Source organism: Ranitomeya imitator, chromosome 3, assembly GCF_032444005.1.
Source record: "Ranitomeya imitator isolate aRanImi1 chromosome 3, aRanImi1.pri, whole genome shotgun sequence".
In the NCBI taxonomy this organism is placed as follows: Eukaryota; Metazoa; Chordata; class Amphibia; order Anura; family Dendrobatidae; genus Ranitomeya; species Ranitomeya imitator.
Genome location: NC_091284.1, coordinates 784022627 through 784040251, shown reverse-complemented (window position 1 = coordinate 784040251; position 17625 = coordinate 784022627). Strand labels below are relative to the sequence as shown.

The 17625-nt window shown below is 47.4% G+C and overlaps 1 protein-coding gene across 1 annotated transcript in view; it reads right to left on the bottom strand.

The window, feature by feature from the left end:
- Positions 1-17625, bottom strand: part of CUL5 (cullin 5) — a 99423-nt gene that overhangs the window by 43140 nt on the left and 38658 nt on the right. Inside the window, exons 5-7 of the mRNA XM_069759141.1 lie at positions 17385-17526; positions 10820-10965; positions 10641-10721 (exon numbers count right to left, since the gene is read on the bottom strand). Coding sequence (XP_069615242.1) covers positions 10641-10721; positions 10820-10965; positions 17385-17526 — 369 coding nt within the window. The remainder of the gene's footprint in view (positions 1-10640; positions 10722-10819; positions 10966-17384; positions 17527-17625) is intronic.

Sequence of the window (17625 nt, the reverse complement as noted above, 5' to 3'; positions counted from 1 at the left end):
GTTAGTGTACACATAAATAATACATCCTCTACGGTTCTAATCACCGAAGCCCGAGGGAGTGTATAAAACTAATAATGCACCCAAATAATGACGTGATCAACAGGGTGGGAATATAAGGGTGCTGTCATGTCTCATGAAAAAACACATTACCAGGTATGTAATACCTGTGTTTTTCCATCATACATGACGGCACCATGAGTTACACAGATTTGTATTCTCTTTTAGGGAGGGATCACTGCTTGTAACACTCTTCTTCCAAAGGTGAGATCAGAGGTAGCAGATAGGTCTAGCCTAATGTTTAAAAAATGTAAACGGAAAGGACCAAGTGGCCGCCTTACAGATTTGGTCGATGGTAGCATCTGCTCTCTCCGCCCACGATGTCGCAATGGCCCTCGTGGAGTGGGCTTTCAGACCCTGTGGAACAACCCTGCCTGCACTACTATACGCTACAATGATGGCCTCTCTCACCCATCTAGCGATAGTTTGTTTTGAGGCTTTAAGGCCCTTCCTTGACCCCTGGAATAAAACAAATAAAGCCCTCTGTTTCCTCCAGGATTTTGTCATTTCTAAATACTGTAGGATACATCTCCTGACATCTAGGCAATGGAGTCTGTCCTCTTTCTTGTTGCTAGGATTGGGACAGAAAAAGGGTAGGGTTATATCCTGAGCCCTATGGAATATCGATACCACTTTGGGGAGATCTGCCGGATCTAATTTTAATACAACTCTATCGTCCATTATTTGTGTGTGTGGAGAATCTGCCGATAACGCATGTAAATCCCCAACCCTACGGGCTGATGTAAATGCCACTAACAAAGCTGTTTTTAATGTTAGTACTTCTAATGTTGTATTTAACGGCTCAAAGGGGCTTTATGTCAAAGATGTTAATACTAAATTTAGATCCCATGGTGGAGGAGTAGGGGATGAAACGGAGACAGCTCTACTACAGGCTCGGATAAACCTCACCACCCACCTATTGCTTGCCAGGTCACACTTGAATAAGGCTGCTAAAGCTGAATGTGTACTTTGAGAGTACTAACAGCTAATCCCAGATCTAAGCCCTTTTGCAGGAACTAAGAATTTCTTCCATATTCTCCCATAAATCTTGGTCGTTACTGGTTTTCTGCTAAGCAAGGTGGTTATTAAACCAGCCGAGAACCCTTCTTTTTCTAACAACGACCCTTCAAATGCCAAACTGTCAAATGTAGCCCGGAATTCAGCGGGTGGTTGAAGGGACCCTGTGTTAGAAGGTCCTGGTCTTCCGGGAGTACCCACGGGTCCGTCACTGACATCACTCTCAGCCAGTAAAACCATGGTCTTTTCGGCCAGAAGGGAGCTATTACAATTACCCTGGCCTTGTCCTCCCTAATCTTCTTCAGAACTGCTGGGATTAGACATATTGGTGGGAAGGCATACAAGAGTCCTGACGTCCATTCTATGCTGAAGGCGTCTACTGCCAACGGCCTGTCTGCTGGGTTCAAGGAGCAGAACTTCTGAACTTTCTTGTTGTCTTTTGAGGCAAAGAGGTCTAAAATGGGTCTTACCCACATGTGTACTATCTGTTGAAAAATTGACCTTTTTAGGGACCATTCCTGTTGCCTTAAGTGGTTCCTGCTTAGAAAGTCTGCCTTTAGATTGTCCACACCTCGAATATGCAGGGCCGATAATGAGAGGAAATGTCTTTCAGCTAGTCATGAGTCTTTTGGTTATGTGCATCAATGACCGAGAACGGGTGCCCCCTGGTGGTTTATGTATGCGACCGCTGTTCGGTTGTCCGATAGGACTCTCACATGATGCCCTGTTAAGTGTGGAAGTAACCTCCTTAGCGCTTTTTCGACTGTTAGGAGTTCCCATGCGTTTGAGGTTATATCGTTTTCCTCCTGAGTCCAGGAGTTTTGGACCCATAGTGAGTCTGTTGTGATTACTTTGGAGGCTGTGTATGTCCAGGGGACTCCTCTCAGAGATGACTATCTGTAACCACCATCTTAGTGATTGGAGTACAGAGAGTGGGAGAATGAGCTTCTGCTCTAGCTGCCCCTGGAGTTCCAGGTCGTTCTGCAGCACAAAAATGTGGACACTAATTTTTGCACTTATCACCTGTTAGGGAGAGTATTCCAAATCGGCCCTGTCCGACATGTAGTTCAAGATTTTATATCTCGTAGAACCACATTTCTGGTTTATGTTCTGTTTTGTCCATGCGGTTTTTATTATGTAGGGAAGACCATACGCCCCCTTTTCATTAGATTTAGGGAACACTACAAATCCATCAGCACTGGTAAAGGAGTCCCTAGACTCATAAGTCACATACGTACCCACCACGCAGGGGAAGCGTCTTGCCTGCGGTTTGCCGGACTGGAGAAGGTAACCCTGGCCAGCACAGGGAGGCAACCTACATAATCTTCTATTAAGAAGAGAGGGGAGGTGGATACTGAGAGTCCATGCAACGGGCCCCTTAGGGTTAAACGACAGAACCGACATGTCCGTTTTCTTGTAAGGTAACCTTTGTATTTTGTTGCAGCACTTTATATTGTGGACTATTATTTATTCATCTCTAAGTTTGTTCTATTATACATTGTTTTTAATGTTTCTTACCAATTAGTAGGAGCTTCTTAGTTTGGTGACGCGCTCAGGTGGGAGAGCACTCCTCGGGCGGATGTGCTTAAGAAGTCCTCCTACCTGACATTACCATTAGACCCGTAGAAGCTCAGGAGAGCGAAACGGCCGTCGTCACTAGAAACCACAGGTTCTCCCTGCTATGCCCTGCTATTTTAACATGAAGCCTCAATAAAGAAAGGACATTTTTTGCACGGATGGTGAGTGCTCGTTTTTCTTTCAGTTTTTACAGTTGCCAGTACTATCTTTCTTCAATGAGCACCCGTATTCCGTTGTGGCTTAAATAATGCCATCTGGTCCGTAGGAGGTGCACAGGAATTCAGGAGCTGATTGTGCGTTACACTTTTTTCTTTTTGGTTTCCTTTTTAACAAGTTCTTGTAGTTGTTCGTTAACAGGGAATGATCTACGTTTTTTCTTTTGTAGCCCACTGAACATGAGCTCTTGTGCTGTCTTCTTTACTTTGTCGTCTACCAGCCCCATGGTAGAGCGGACAGCCTTTATAAGTTTATCTGTAGCCTCCACTGCAAATGTATCTTCCTCTGAGCTACTTTCGGAATAATGAGACCTATCTGAGTCTTCCTCTGACTCAGAGGAGTCCCTTTGGGATGCTACTGAGGGGTTGGATCTGTCCCTAGACCTGGTATCTGTGTCGGCTGTCTGCAATGCTTTTATGGACCTACAGACCTCTGACTGGATCAGTGATCTTAGACTTTCTGTAAAATGAGGGTGTTTCCTAAGCTACAGTCTTGTTAATGCAATCCTGACACAGATTTTTATTCCAGGATGGTTTTAACGCTTTTTTGCATAAGGGACATTCCTTGTTTTTATCCTTTGATTTACACTTCTTTGGGACCTCCGGATCCAGAGGTTGACTGGTTTTCCCATCGTCTCCCAGTGAGACCAAGGACCCATCCTTGGTATGGCGATCCATCCGTACACTGTCCGAGCGGCTTCTACTGCTGCCATGGCGTATCTGGCTCTTCTCACTTGAGCGAGACCACCTCTCGCTGTGGTAACAAATGTTCCGGCGAAAAACTCTCCATTTACACACTACCACGTAACAAGAGCAGTCACACTCTACCTGGACTGGTTAGTGACGCAGGGCCGCACTTCTAATTCCTTTAAATAGGTTTACTTCCCCTCTTTCTTTTTTTATGGATCACCTGGTTGATCCTGCCTTTTACTGGCCGCTCAGCAATCAGGTGTATGTGCGCACCTGTCATGTTAATCTCATTGATTGATCACCTGCAGTTGATCGTGCATGCACCACTTCCGGTACCCATAGATGCAATCAATCACCTGGTTGATCCTGCCTTTTACTGGCCGCTCAGCAATCAGGTGTATGTGCGCACCTGTCATTTTAATCTCATTGATTGATCACCTGCAGTTGATCGTGCATGCACCACTTCCGGTACCCATAGATGCAATCAATCACCTGGTTGATCCTGCATTTGCCGGCCGCCCAGCGCGACCCTTGAGCAGTGCACTCATGCCTGAGCGCGCACCCGGCAACCACTTCCGATGCGCGCTCTGACCTGCTCCCCGACGCCTGCACACTGTTCTATGTGCATCCGTGCATTCTTCCCTCCGCACTGCTTTGTGCCCGGGGTTCAGTGTCAGGTATATGCTGTCCTGCACGCGCGTGTCTCCTCAATTCCGGTCGCGTGGTACGCGGCGCCGGGTGAGGAAACCCACAGTCAACGGGGAATGTGCCCGGAGTCTCAGGGAGGCAGCGCGGCACTCTCTGTCCAGCGCCATGATATCCTCGCAGTGCTGCCCCTTCCATATACCGCTCCATTCATCTCACTGGAGGGAACCACCTCGCCACTGTCTGCAGGTACTGCCAACGGAGGAGGGGGAGGGGCTGCTCCTTGTGCTCAACAGGGGGGGTACTCCTGTAATCCCCGAGGAGACTTATTTATCCGGGCACCGATGTGCCTTACGGGCTGCATGGCCACTATATGTCAACAGGGAGGTCACAAACTGTGGCTTCCAAGGACCTGTGGGTATTTTTCGGCATCAGGGAGGGTACGCTCAATGTGGCCTCCAAGGCTCTATTTTCACACGGCATTTGCCTCACGGGCTGTGGCCATGCTTCGCTCAGGGGGGCATGGAATACATGGCCCCCGAGGCGACTACCGGTACCTGGTGAAGGGTGCAGCAGACTAGCGCCTGTCCAAATCCACCAGACCCAGGCATCCTCTTCTGTTCTTCAGAAGTCCATCTTGAGGGTTCCCCATCAAGGACAGGAAACCATCTGATGTGGAGAGAGGAGCCGCCCCTTTTATCTTGAAGGTTTCCTGTCCTTGAAGGGCGGATCCCCTCTCTCGTGGTGCTGTCATGTATCAAGGAAAAAATGTTGATGCGAGTGCTTCTTTTAAGCAGGGAGATCAAACATACCAGATTATATGCAAGAATTTTACTCCAAAAACTATTTGTGTGTGAATTTAGCTCTTTCAAGGACAAAACCTGCATTTCCTTTACACGGCCAGTACACTCCTCCGTTACAGGGAAATTCGTGTTCAAATTCATATGCAAATGAGGCTGATGAACGATTTGTAGATCTGTAGCCTTCGTCACACCAGCTCTATTACCTGCCCAGTACAGCCTCCTCCTGCTGGACTGACAGCTGTCCTGTGTGACTTAAGGTAAATGAGCCACAAGTCAAGCAGGAGGAGGTGGCGCTCGGCAGCGAAGAGCTGGAGTGACGGAGACTTCAGATCTACCATAGTTCTCCAGCCTCATTTGTATATTAAGTATCGCAGTAACGGAGCAGCACACAGGCCATGTAATGGTATTGCTGGACTTGTCTTTGAAAGAGCTACATATAAATAGTTTGGGGTGTGAATTTCATCTGATAGATCCACTTTAACCCCTTTACCCCCAAGGGTGGTTTGCACGTTATGGACCGGGCCAATTTTTACAATTCTGACCACTGTCCCTTTATGAGGTTATAACTCTGGAACGCTTCAACGGATCCCGGTGATTCTGACATTGTTTCCTCGTGACATATTGTACTTCATGATAGTGGTAAAATTTCTTTGATATTACCTGCGTTTATTTGTGAAAAAAACGGAAACATGGCGAAAATTTTGAAAATTTCACAATTTTCCAACTTTGAATTTTTATGCAATTAAATCACAGAGATATGTCACACAAAATACTTACCGTATTTTTCGGACTAAAAGATGCACTTTTTCCCCCCCAAAAAAGGGGGGAAAATGGGGGGTGCGTCTAATAGTCGCAATGCAGGCTTACCTAGGTGGCAGAGGTGCGGTGGCAGAGGTGCGGTTGCGGGGGTGTGGCGGCAGAGGAGGCGCAGTAAGCGGGTCCCTTTCCCCGGTATGGTGATGCAGCAGGCCCGGTATGCAGCAGAGCCGGGTGAATCCTCTTGTTATCGGTGGGCGCGGCCATTTTCCGGAGGCCGCGCGTGCGCAGATGGAGCGCTTTGCTTCCCGGGGCTTCAGGAAAATGGCCGCCGCGATCTCCATCTGCGCACGCGCGGCCTCCCGCGGCCATTTTCCTGAAGCCCCGGAAGCAGAGCGCTTCATCTGCACACGCGCGGCCTCCGGAAAATGGCCGCGCCCACCGATAACAAGAGGATTCACCCGGCTCTGCTGCATACCGGGCCTGCTGCATCACCATACCGGGGAAAGGGACCCCGCTTACTGCGCCTCCTCTGCCGCCACCGCACCTCTGCCACCGGACCTCTGCCACCGCACCTCTGCCATCTAGGTAAGCCTGCATGGTAAGCCAGGGACCCTCTCACGCCATACCTCTCACTGCACCTCCTGATCCCAGCAGCTCCTGATCCCAGCAGCTCCTGATCCCAGCAGCTCCTCATCCCAGCAGCTCCTCATCCCAGCACCTCCTCATCCCAGCACCTCCTCATCCCAGCACCTCCTCATCCCAGCACCTCCTCATCCCAGCACCTCCTCATCCCAGCACCTCCTCATCCCAGCACCTCCTCATCCCAGCACCTCCTCATCCCAGCACCTCCTCATCCCAGCACCTCCTCATCCCAGCACCTCCTCATCCCAGCACCTCCTCATCCCAGCACCTCCTCATCCCAGCACCTCCTCATCCCAGCACCTCCTCATCCCAGCACCTCCTGATCCCAGCACCTCCTGATCCCAGCATCACCCCACCTCTGCCGACACCTTGCCTCCTGTGACCCTGCTCTGCCACCGCCATCCCTCAGGTAAGATACTGTATATTCGGACAATAAGACGGACCCCCATCTTATAAAAAATATTTTTTTCTGCAATTTTCACCCCAAATTTGGGGTGCGTCTTATGGTCCGGTGCGTCTTATAGTCCGAAAAATACGGTAATAAGTAACATTCCCCACATGTCTACTTCCCCACATGTCTACTTTACATCAGCACAATTTTGGAACCAAAATTTTTTTTTGTTAGGGAGTTAAGGGTTAAAATTTGACCAGCAATTTCTCATTTTTACAACACCATTTTATTTTAGGGACCACATCTCATTTGAAGTCATTTTGAGGGGTCTATATGATAGAAAATACCCAAGTGTGACACCATTCTAAAAGCTGCACCCCTCAAGGTTCTCAAAACCACATTGAAGAAGTTTATTAACCCTTCAGGTGTTTCACAGGAATTTTTGGAATGTTTAAATAAAAATTAACATTTAACTTTTTTTCACAAAAAATTTACTTCAGCTCCAATTTGTTTTATTTTGCCAAGAGTTACAGGAGAAAATGGACCCCAAACCTTGTTGTACAATTTGTCCTGAGTACGCCGATACCCCATAAGTGGAGGTAAACCACAGTTTGGGCGCATGACAGAGCTTGGAAGCGAAGGAGCGCAATTTGACTTTTTAAGGCAAAATTGACTGGAATTGAGATGGGACGCCATGTTGTGTTTGGAGAGCCACTGATGTGCCTAAACATTGAAACCCCCCACAAGTGACACCATTTTGGAAAGTAGACCCCCTAAGGAACTTATCTAGAGGTGTGGTGAGCACTTTGACCCACCAAGTGCTTCACAGAAGTTTATAATGCAGAACCGTAAAAATAAAAAATAATTTTTGTGAAAAAAAAATGATCTTTTCGCCCCCAATTTTTTATTTTCCCAATGGTAAGAGAAGAAATTGGAACCAAAAAGTTGTTGTACAATTTGTCCTGAGTATGCTGATACCCCATATGTGGGGGTAAACCACTGTTTGGGCGCATGGGAGACCTCGGAAGGGAAGGAGCGCCGTTTGACCTTTCAATGCAAAATTGATAGGAATTGAGATGGGACGCGATGTTGCGTTTGAAGAGCCACTGATGTGCCTAAACATTGAAACCCCCCACAAGTGACACCATTTTGGAAAGTAGACCCCCTAAGGAACTTATCTAGAGGTGTGGTGAGCACTTTGACCCACCAAGTGCTTCACAGAAGTTTATAATGCAGAGCCGTAAAAATAAACAATTTTTTCCCACAAATATTTTTTAGCCCCCAGTTTTGTATTTTCTCAAGGGTAACAGGAGAAATTGGACCCCAAAATTTGTTGTCCAATTTGTCCTGAGTGCGCTGATGCCCCATATGTGGGGGGGAACCACCGTTTGGGCGCATGGGAGGGCTCGGAAGGGAAGGAGTGCCATTTGGAATGCAGACTTAGATGGAATGGTCTGCAGGCGTCACATTGCGTTTGCAGAGCCCCTAATGTACCTAAACAGTAGAAACCCCCCACAAGTGACCCCATATTGGAAACTAGACCCCCCCACGAACTTATCTAGATGTGTTGTGAGAACTTTGAGCCCCCAAGTGTTTCACTACAGTTTATAATGCAGAGCCGTGAAAATTAAAAAATCTTTTTTTTCCCACAAAACTTATTTTTTAGCCCCCAGTTTTGTATTTTCCCAAGGGTAACAAGAGAAATTGCACCCCAAAAGTTGTTGTCCAATTTGTCCTGAGTACGCTGATACCCCATATGTTGGGGTAAACTCCTGTTTGGGCACACGGGAGAGCTCGGAAGGGAAGGAGCACTGTTTTACTTTTTCAACGCAGAATTGGCTGGAATTGAGATCGGACGCCATGTCGAGTTTGGAGAGCCCCTGATGTGTCTAAACAGTGGAAACCCCCCAATTATAACTGAAACCCTAATCCAAACACACCCCTAACCCCAATTCCAACGGTAACCCTAACCACACCTCTAACCCAGACACACCCCTAACCCTAATCCCAACCCTATTCCCAACCGCAAATATAATCCAAACCCTAACCCTAACTTTAGCCCCAACCCTAACTGTAGCCTTAATCATAACTGTAGCCTCAACCCTAACTGTAGCCTTAACCCTAACTGTAGCCTTAACCCTAGCCCTAACCATAACACTAGCCCTAACCCTAGCCCTAACCCTAGCCCTAACCCTAACCCTAGCCCTAACCCTAGCCCTAACCCTAGCCCTAATGGGAAAATGGAAATAAATACATTTTTTAAATTTTTTTTTATTTTTCCCCTAACTAAGGGGGTAATGAAGGGGGGTTTGATTTACTTTTATAGCGGGTTTTTTAGCGGATTTTTATGATTGGCAGCCGTCACTCACTGAAAGACGCTTTTTATTGCAAAAAATATTTTTTGCGTTACCACATTTTGAGAGCTATAATTTTTCCATATTTGAGTCCACAGAGTCATGTGAGGTCTTGTTTTTTGCGGGACGAGTTGAAGTTTTTATTGGTAACACTTTCGGGCACGTGACATTTTTGATCGCTTTTTATTCCGATTTTTGTGAGGCAGAATTAGCAAAAACCAGCTATTCATGAATTTCTTTTGGGGGAGGCGTTTATACCGTTCCGCGTTTGGTAAAATTGATAAAGCAGTTTTATTCTTCGGGTCAGTACGATTACAGCGACATCTCATTTATATCATTTTTTTAATGTTTTGGCGCTTTTATACGATAAAAACTATTTTATAGAAAAAATAATTATTTTTGCATCGCTTTATTCTGAGGACTATAACTTTTTTATTTTTTTGCTGATGTTGCTGTATGGCGGCTCGTTTTTTGCGGGACAAGATGACGCTTTCAGCGGTACCATGGTTATTTATATCTGTCTTTTTGATCGCGTGTTATTCCACTTTTTGTTTGGCGGTATGATAATAAAGCGTTTTTTGCCTCGTTTTTTTTTTTTTTCTTACGGTGTTTACTGAAGGGGTTAACTAGTGGGCTAGTTTTATAGGTCGGGTCGTTACGGACGCGGCGATACTAAATATGTGTACTTTTATTGTTTTGTTTTTTTTATTTAGATAAAGAAATGTATTTATGGGAATAATATTTTTTTTTTTTTCATTATTTAGGATTTTTTTTTTTTTTTTACACACTTGCAAATTTTTTTTTTTACTTTTTTACTTTGTCCCAGGAGGGGACAATACAGATCGGTGATCTGCCAGTTTGCACAGCACTCTGACAGATCACCGATCTGTCAAACAGCGCTGCAGCGTTACCAAGTGCCTGCTCTGAGCAGGCACTTGGTAAGCCACCTCCCTCCCTGCAGGACCCGGATCCGCGGCCATCTTGGATCCGGGACTTGCTGCAGGGAGGAGGTAAGAGACCACCGGAGCAACGCGATCACATCGCGTTGCTGCGGGGGTCTCAGGGAAGCACGCAGGGAGCCCCCTCCCTGCGCGATGCTTCCCTGCACCGCCGGCACATCGCGATCATGTTTGATCGCGGTGTGCCGGGGGTTAATGTGCCGGGGGCGGTCCGTGACCGCTCCTGGCACATAGTGCCGGATGTCAGCTGCGATAAGCAGATGACACCCGGCCGCGATCGGCCGCGCTCACCCCGTGAGCGCGGCCGATCGCCTATGACGTACTATTCCGTCCTTGGGAAGTAAAGCCCACCCCACATGGACGGAATAGTACGTCTAATGGCAGAAAGGGGTTAAGGCTGGTCTTAGAGTGCCAGGCTGGCATGTACAACTCATCATGTTTCATAAATGCTTAAAATGCGAGTCTCTGTATCTGGAAAAGCTGCAGCTGGACCAACACTGCTTATTAATTTTATATCTCCATATACTCACCGCCTGCACAGAATTGCATTCCCGCCTGGTTTCTAAATAGCGCACAGCTCTTTTCTCTTCTTCTCTAAGTTTAGCATCTGCCTGTTTATGGAGAAACAATTATAAGAAAACTGCAGTTTATGCTAGATCACACACACACAAAAAAATAAATAAAATAATCTGTATTAGTGGCATCTTACATATTTCATATAGTTTTGTACACCATTTTGCTGAAGGTAAGAAGGGGCTTGGGTTCGGTAAAACCTCTCTGTCGAATCTAGGTAGGCTTTTTCAAAATTATCTCTATAGATCTGGAGTTTGTCTTCAGGATTTGAACAGAGGTTAACTGCAAAGTAACAAGTGACAAAAGGCAACAAATTAAGATTGAAGTAAAAGGCAGCCAACAACAAAGGCAGGTTGTTGCTACCTGCATGCCTGCTGTGCACGATAGACCGCTCCAGCCGGCGATTCAGCTGCCTCTGCTGACTTCATGTCGACAGAGTGGCTGCTTCTTTTACACTCTGCTCTGTTGACAGGGCATTACTACTGACGCCTCTCTGACTGAAGAACGGCGCCTTGCGCAACAAGCAGGTAGGTAGCAACGATCTGCCTGTTTGCTTACACACATTTTTTTAAATTGTTTTGCAAAGTCCCAGATATCCCCTATAAAGGACAGTACAGTTAGTTTAATTCGTTTCTTTACTCCTTTTTTCCATATGTGTTCATTCTCAATTTACAATGTGCACATTTCAATAAGAACAAGGAAAACCAATGCATGAATAGAAGAGCCACTAATTCCACAGCGTTTTACAGGCATGATCAAAACTATCCCCACTGGGGTTCACAATCTAAATTCCCTATCAGATTGTATTTGGACTGTGGAAGTTAAGGCATGCAAGCACAGGGAGAACATAAACTCCTTGCCGATTTTAACCTTGGTGGGATTTGAATGCAGGACTTGGGTGCTGTAAAGTAACAGTGCTAACCACTGAGCCACCGTGCTGTACAGTACATACAATTCCATGACACAAAACAGATTTTCATTCTTCACGTATATTCAGAACATATTTCCAAGCTGCATGAAATTGCAGAAACTTTTGGCGGTAAAGACAGCTCAATGGGAAATCCTCTCAGCAACCATAGCAATACCCTCAGAGCTAGGGAATCCTTATGTCAGCCAATTCAATGAGATTCCTCACGTGCCATGCACATGATCAGTAATTTTCCTTCGAGTATTTAGAGTGCATTTTTTCTGCAGCATGTCAATTCTTTGTGCGGATTTTTAGCGTTTTTCACTTATTGACTTCAATTGAGTCAGTCAAATCCACAGCAAAAACACAGGTATAAAAATGTTTGCAGACTTGCTGCGGATTTGCTGAGTTTTTGTTTGCGTTTTTACAGACTTCCTATGGTTTTTCCCACGCTGTCATCTGTGTGACAGCGTGGGAAACATCAGCAAGGCAGTTCTAATCAGCGGTAACACTACCGCCAGTAAGATAGTTACCCCTGCAGTTCTGACTGTGGCCTGCGATTAAAAGCTTACCACAGGTCCGCAGGCATTAGCTGATGAGAGACTACTATTCAAATCAGTTAAAACATGTAAAATAATTAAATACATATTGAATTAAAAATAAAAAACATTATACTCACCTTAGCGCCAAACCCACAATGCCCTTGTTCCCTGTAAAACAATCAACAACAATAAACAAGCATATACTCTGACCCCATCAGTCAACCGTAACTGCACTAACTAAAGTCACCAATGGCCTACTAACTGCCAAGAGCAAGCAACACTACTCTGCCCTCCTTCTCCTGGACTTGTCTTCTGCCTTTGACACTGTGGACCACTCCCTTCTGCTACAGACCCTCTCATCTCTTGGCATCACAGACTTGGCCCTATCCTGGATCTCGTTATATCTAACAGACCGAACATTCAGTGTCTCCCTCCCCCACACCACCTCCTCACTCCACCCCTTGTCTGTCGGTGTTCCTCAAGGCTCTGTTCTAGGACCCCTACTCTTCTCCATCTACACCTTCGGCCTGGGACAGCTCATAGAATCCCACGGTATACAGTATCATCTCTACGCCGATGACACACAGATCTACCTATCCGGACCTGACCTCACCTTTTTACTTAACAAAATCCCACACTGTCTGTCTGCTATCTCGGCCTTTTCAGCTCGCTTTCTAAAACTGAACATGGACAAAACAGAATTTATCATCTTTCCCCCCATCTCACTCTACCCCTCCACCAGACCTATCTATCAATGTCAATGGCTGCTCACTTTCCCCAGTCCCATACGCCCGATGCCTCGGGGTGATCCTCGACTCTGCCCTCTCTTTCAAGCCACATATCCAAGCCCTTGCCTCCTCCTGCCGTCAACTCAAAAATATCTCCCGGATCCGCACATTCCTTGACCGTGACACCACAAAAACACTAGTGCATGCCCTTATTTCCCGCCTTGACTACTGCAACCTCCTACTCTCTGGCCTCCCCTCTAGCACTCTGGCACCACTCCAATCCATCCTACACTCTGCTGCCTGACTAATCTACCTGTCTCCCCACTATTCCCCAACATCTCCCCTATGCCAAGCCCTTCACTGGCTCCCTATCACCCAGAGACTCCAGTTCCAAACCCATACAGTGAAATACAAAGCCATCCACAACCTGTCTCCTCCATACATCTGTGCCATGGTCTCCCGGTACTTACCTACACGCAACCTCCGATCCTCTCAAGATCTCCTTCTCTACTCCCCTCTCATCTCTTCTTCCCACAACCACATCCATGACTTCTCCCGTGCTTCCCCCTTACTCTGGAACTCTCTACCACAACACATCAGACTCTCGCCTACCATAGAAACCTTCAAAAAGAACCTGAAGACTCACCTCTTCCGACAAGCCTACAGCCTGCAGTAATCCTCAACCTACTGAACCGCCACACAACCAGCTCTACCCTCTCCTAGTGTATCCTCACCCATCCCCTGCAGACTGTGAGCCCTCGTGGGCAGGGTCCTCCCTCCTTATGTACCTGTGTGCCTTGTTTTTTGCTCATGTTTAGCTGTATTTGTCTATATTTGCCTCCTTTTCACATGTAAAGCGCCATGGAATAAATGGCGTTATTTAAAAGTACAATAATAATATTAATAATAATAATAATACCCTCCTGTCCGCCATAGACCACGTAATCCAGAGAGTCTCACGGATATGACAAACAGTCACATTGGGGGATGTGACTGCTCTACCCCTCCGCCAGCTACACTGACAGTAGCGTCATCACTCCCGCAGTGATAGCGCTGAGCTAAAGCGAGACAGGTCATACGAGTTCATCAGCTGATGAGCTCCGGTGATCTCACGGCACCACCGCTGTGTGAGAATTTTCACAGCGCTACACACTGCAGGAGCGATTACCTCCTGTGTCAGCGAGTAGCCGGCTGTCGCTTAAATCAGTCGCATCAGAGGCTGCTCTCAAAGTCATCAGGATCATTGTGGGACATTATGGATTATTATCTTCTCGGCAGACAGGTGAGAAATAATGTTATTTTATTTTTCTTACAGGAGACCACGGCTTCAGTGGATTGGGCGATGATGTTAGTACGGTTTAGTTTAGATTCAATAAAGGAGTCTGCGTCATTATTTCAAATAAAGGACTTTATTCTGGGTGTGTGTTTGGCCACTCTTGCCGTCAATTTTTCACAGACTGCATGACAGGAGAAGCTTGAGAAAACAGGATTTTTGGTTGCTTACCGTAAAAACAGGATTTTTGGTTGCTTACCGTAAAATCTGTTTCTCGGAGCCTTCATTGGGGGACACAGGAACCATGGGTGTATGCTGCTGCCGCCCCCCTTCTTCCTGCACTTCGGGCGGTCTTTCCCCCCGCCCGTTGCTTAGTTCCTCCGGGCCCGTGTAGCTCCGCCTCCCTCGGCTTCATCTCTCTGCCTTGTAGACGGCGCCATCTTTAGCCTCCTGAACACGATGCTTGGCTCCGCCCCTCTTCCAGCCTGTCAGCCTCCTAGTGCAGAGCGGGGTTTTTCAGTGTGCGTCCCTGCAGCCCCTATTCCAGTGTGGGCTTCCTCTCTGTCACAGTCCGTGGTGGATCACACAAAGGTGTCGCAGACCCTGGTGTCCCTGCATTGCAGGTTGCCCCTTCCGACTCCCGCAGTTGCTACGGGGTCACAGGAATCACCGACTAGGCCCTTTAACACAGGCCGCAAGAGACCCAGACACGAGCGCCGTTCGAGGTCCTCTTCCCGCTTCATCTCGCCCCTCGTCTATCCCGGCGGCCTGCTTCTTTCCCGATCCTCCAATCCAGAGTCAGGAAGGGTGTTTTCGGATGCACTATCAGAGCATAATTCAGACCAAGCCTCTAACATGAGAGATATGGTCCAGATGCTCATTGTTGCGGTTAATCAGACCTTTAACATCAAAGATACCTCCTCGGAACCTGCAGGTCAGGCGGTTTCGTTTAGACGGTCTAAACCACCTTCCAAGGTCTTCGCTCCTCAGAGAATTTGAGGAAGTACTTGCCAGGGAAAGGGAGAACCCGACCATATGCTTTCAAAGAAGAAAGCGCCTTGGCATCCTATATCCCTTTTCTCCTGAGCTCACCGCCAACTGGACAGCTTCCCCGACCGTGGACCCCGCCAGTTTCCAGACTGTCCACCAACACGGTCCTCCCGCTTACTAATGGAGCATCCCTCAAGGATTCCAACAATAGGATTATAGAATCCTTTGCTTCTACATTATGCCCGGCTTTTGCCTCTACCTGGGTCTTGAAGTCCATAGCCAAATAACTCAGTCAGGGCATTCTTGCGGGAGCTCGACCGGAGGAGTTGGCCGATCTCGCCGACCAAGTTTCTCATGCAGGGAAGTACTTGGTATCTGCCTCCCTGGGAGCTGCACCTTGCGCAGCTCAGGCGTCCAGCAATATCGTGGCTATCCAACGGACTATTTGGCTTAAGGCCTGGCGGGCGGACTTGTAGTTAAAAAAGTCCCTTACCAGCCTGCCTTGTCAGCGGTCACGTCTGTTCGGCTCCATGTTGGACCAAATTATTAAGGACGCCACTGGGGGCACGAGTTCCCTTCTTCCCCAGTCCAAACCTCGCCGGCCCCCTCTGAAGTGGCAGTTTCAGTCGTTTCGTCCCTTTCGACGTTTCGCGGCGACAGAGGATTTTTCTCAGCAGCAGAGGATTCCTTTAAAGCCACCCCTTCCTGGCGTTCCCGTAACACCCAAGGTAGATCCGCCAGGCTTAGACCAGGCAGATCTTCCTCGCCATGACTCATATCGAGACCTTAGCGTATCTCCCAAGCTAGGCGGTTGTCTCTTTTTTTCAGAGACGTTTGGCTTGCCTCGGTGGAGGATGCATGGGTCAGAGGATGTTGTATCCTCAGGATAAAAAATAGAATTTGCTTCACGGCCCCAAGATCGATTCTTTGAATCCCGTCTCCCAAGAGATCCTTCTTTGGTTCCGGGTTGCTTTGTATCCATCGCCTCCCTTCTCAGTTCGGGGGGTAATCGTTCCCGTCCCAGACCGGGAACGTTTCACAGGTTTCTATTCAAACCTGTTTGTGGTGCCGAAAAAAAGACGGCGTGGTTCGGCCCATATTGGATCTCAAGTTACTAAACAAAAGGGTGTGCCTGCGGCATTTCAGGATGGAGTCCCTTCGTTCAGTAATTGCTTCTATGGAGGCGCAGGAATTCCTGTGCTCCATAGACATCCAAGATGCCTATCTCCATGTCCCTATTTTCCCAGGGCACCAGAGATACCTGCGTTTTGCGGTACAACAGGACCATTTCCAGTTTGTCGCCCTGCCGTTCGGACTTGCAACCCTTTAGGAAACTGACTCTTTTTTCGTCATTCCAAATGGTGTGTGAAGAGGCCTGCTGGCCTCCAAGACTACGATTGCTCGCTGGATCAGAACGGAAATTTTGGAGGCTTACCGGGTCAAGAACAGAGTGCTCCCCCTGGGATTAAGGCTCACTCTACCCGGGCAGTGGGCGCCTCCTGGGCGGGGCACCACAAGGCATCCGCCCTACAACTTTGCAAAGCGGCAACTTGGTCTTCCGTCCACACATTTGTAAAAATTTATAGGGACGCCAGCCTAGGCAGATGGATCTTGCAGGCACCAGTGGTGAGTTCTCCGACCTAAACGGAGTTTCTGCTGTTCCCTCCCCAGGGACTGCTTTGGGATGTCCCATGGTTCCTGTGTCCACCAATGAAGCGATAGAGAAAACAGGATTTCTGGTTGCTTACAGTAAAATCTATTTCTTGGGGCCTTCATTGGGTGACACAGCACCTTCACATGTTTATCAGCTTTTTTGTCTGTCTTCTATTGTTTTGTCTGTTTTTGTTTTTTCTCTCTATCTTGTTGATTCTCCTACTGCTTTCTCACTAACTGATTAAAGGGAACCTGTCAGCCCCCAGGCATTTTTAACTAAAAGAGCCACCTTGTGCAGCACTAATGCTGCATTCTGTCAAGGTGGCTCTTTTATTTGAGGTCTCTTCCAACGCTGAAATATTCATTTTTATAATTTGCCCGCCATACCTGTAGTCTGCCCGGGGGGCACGTCTTTTCCCCCAGACACAAACGCCTCCCAGCCGTCACTCATTTCCGAGACCTAACTCATCCTACAACCTACGGTATATTGGGGGCTGCTCAACACTTCTGTTGCTCTTGAGGGGAAACAAAGAATATCTCAGGAGATATGGAAAGCGCCTAAAGAAAAATGCAGCTGTATCAGAGAGGGACATAGCGGAGAGACTTACCGTAGGATTCTCTAACTCCAATGACTAGTTGGGAGTCAAATGCTTCCCCTAACCTCTCAGCATGGACCAGCTTCATGGCGCTATCTTGAAGACGATTTTTAATATTTGAAAATATAGATTCGTTCCAGGTATCCAGCATTAGCTGCAAAGGAAGACAATGAACAAGCAGATCAAAAGGCGATCTACAGAGAATCGGGTTCAGGAAAAAGTTAAACGCTCGGTCACCCGAGATCCTCAAGGA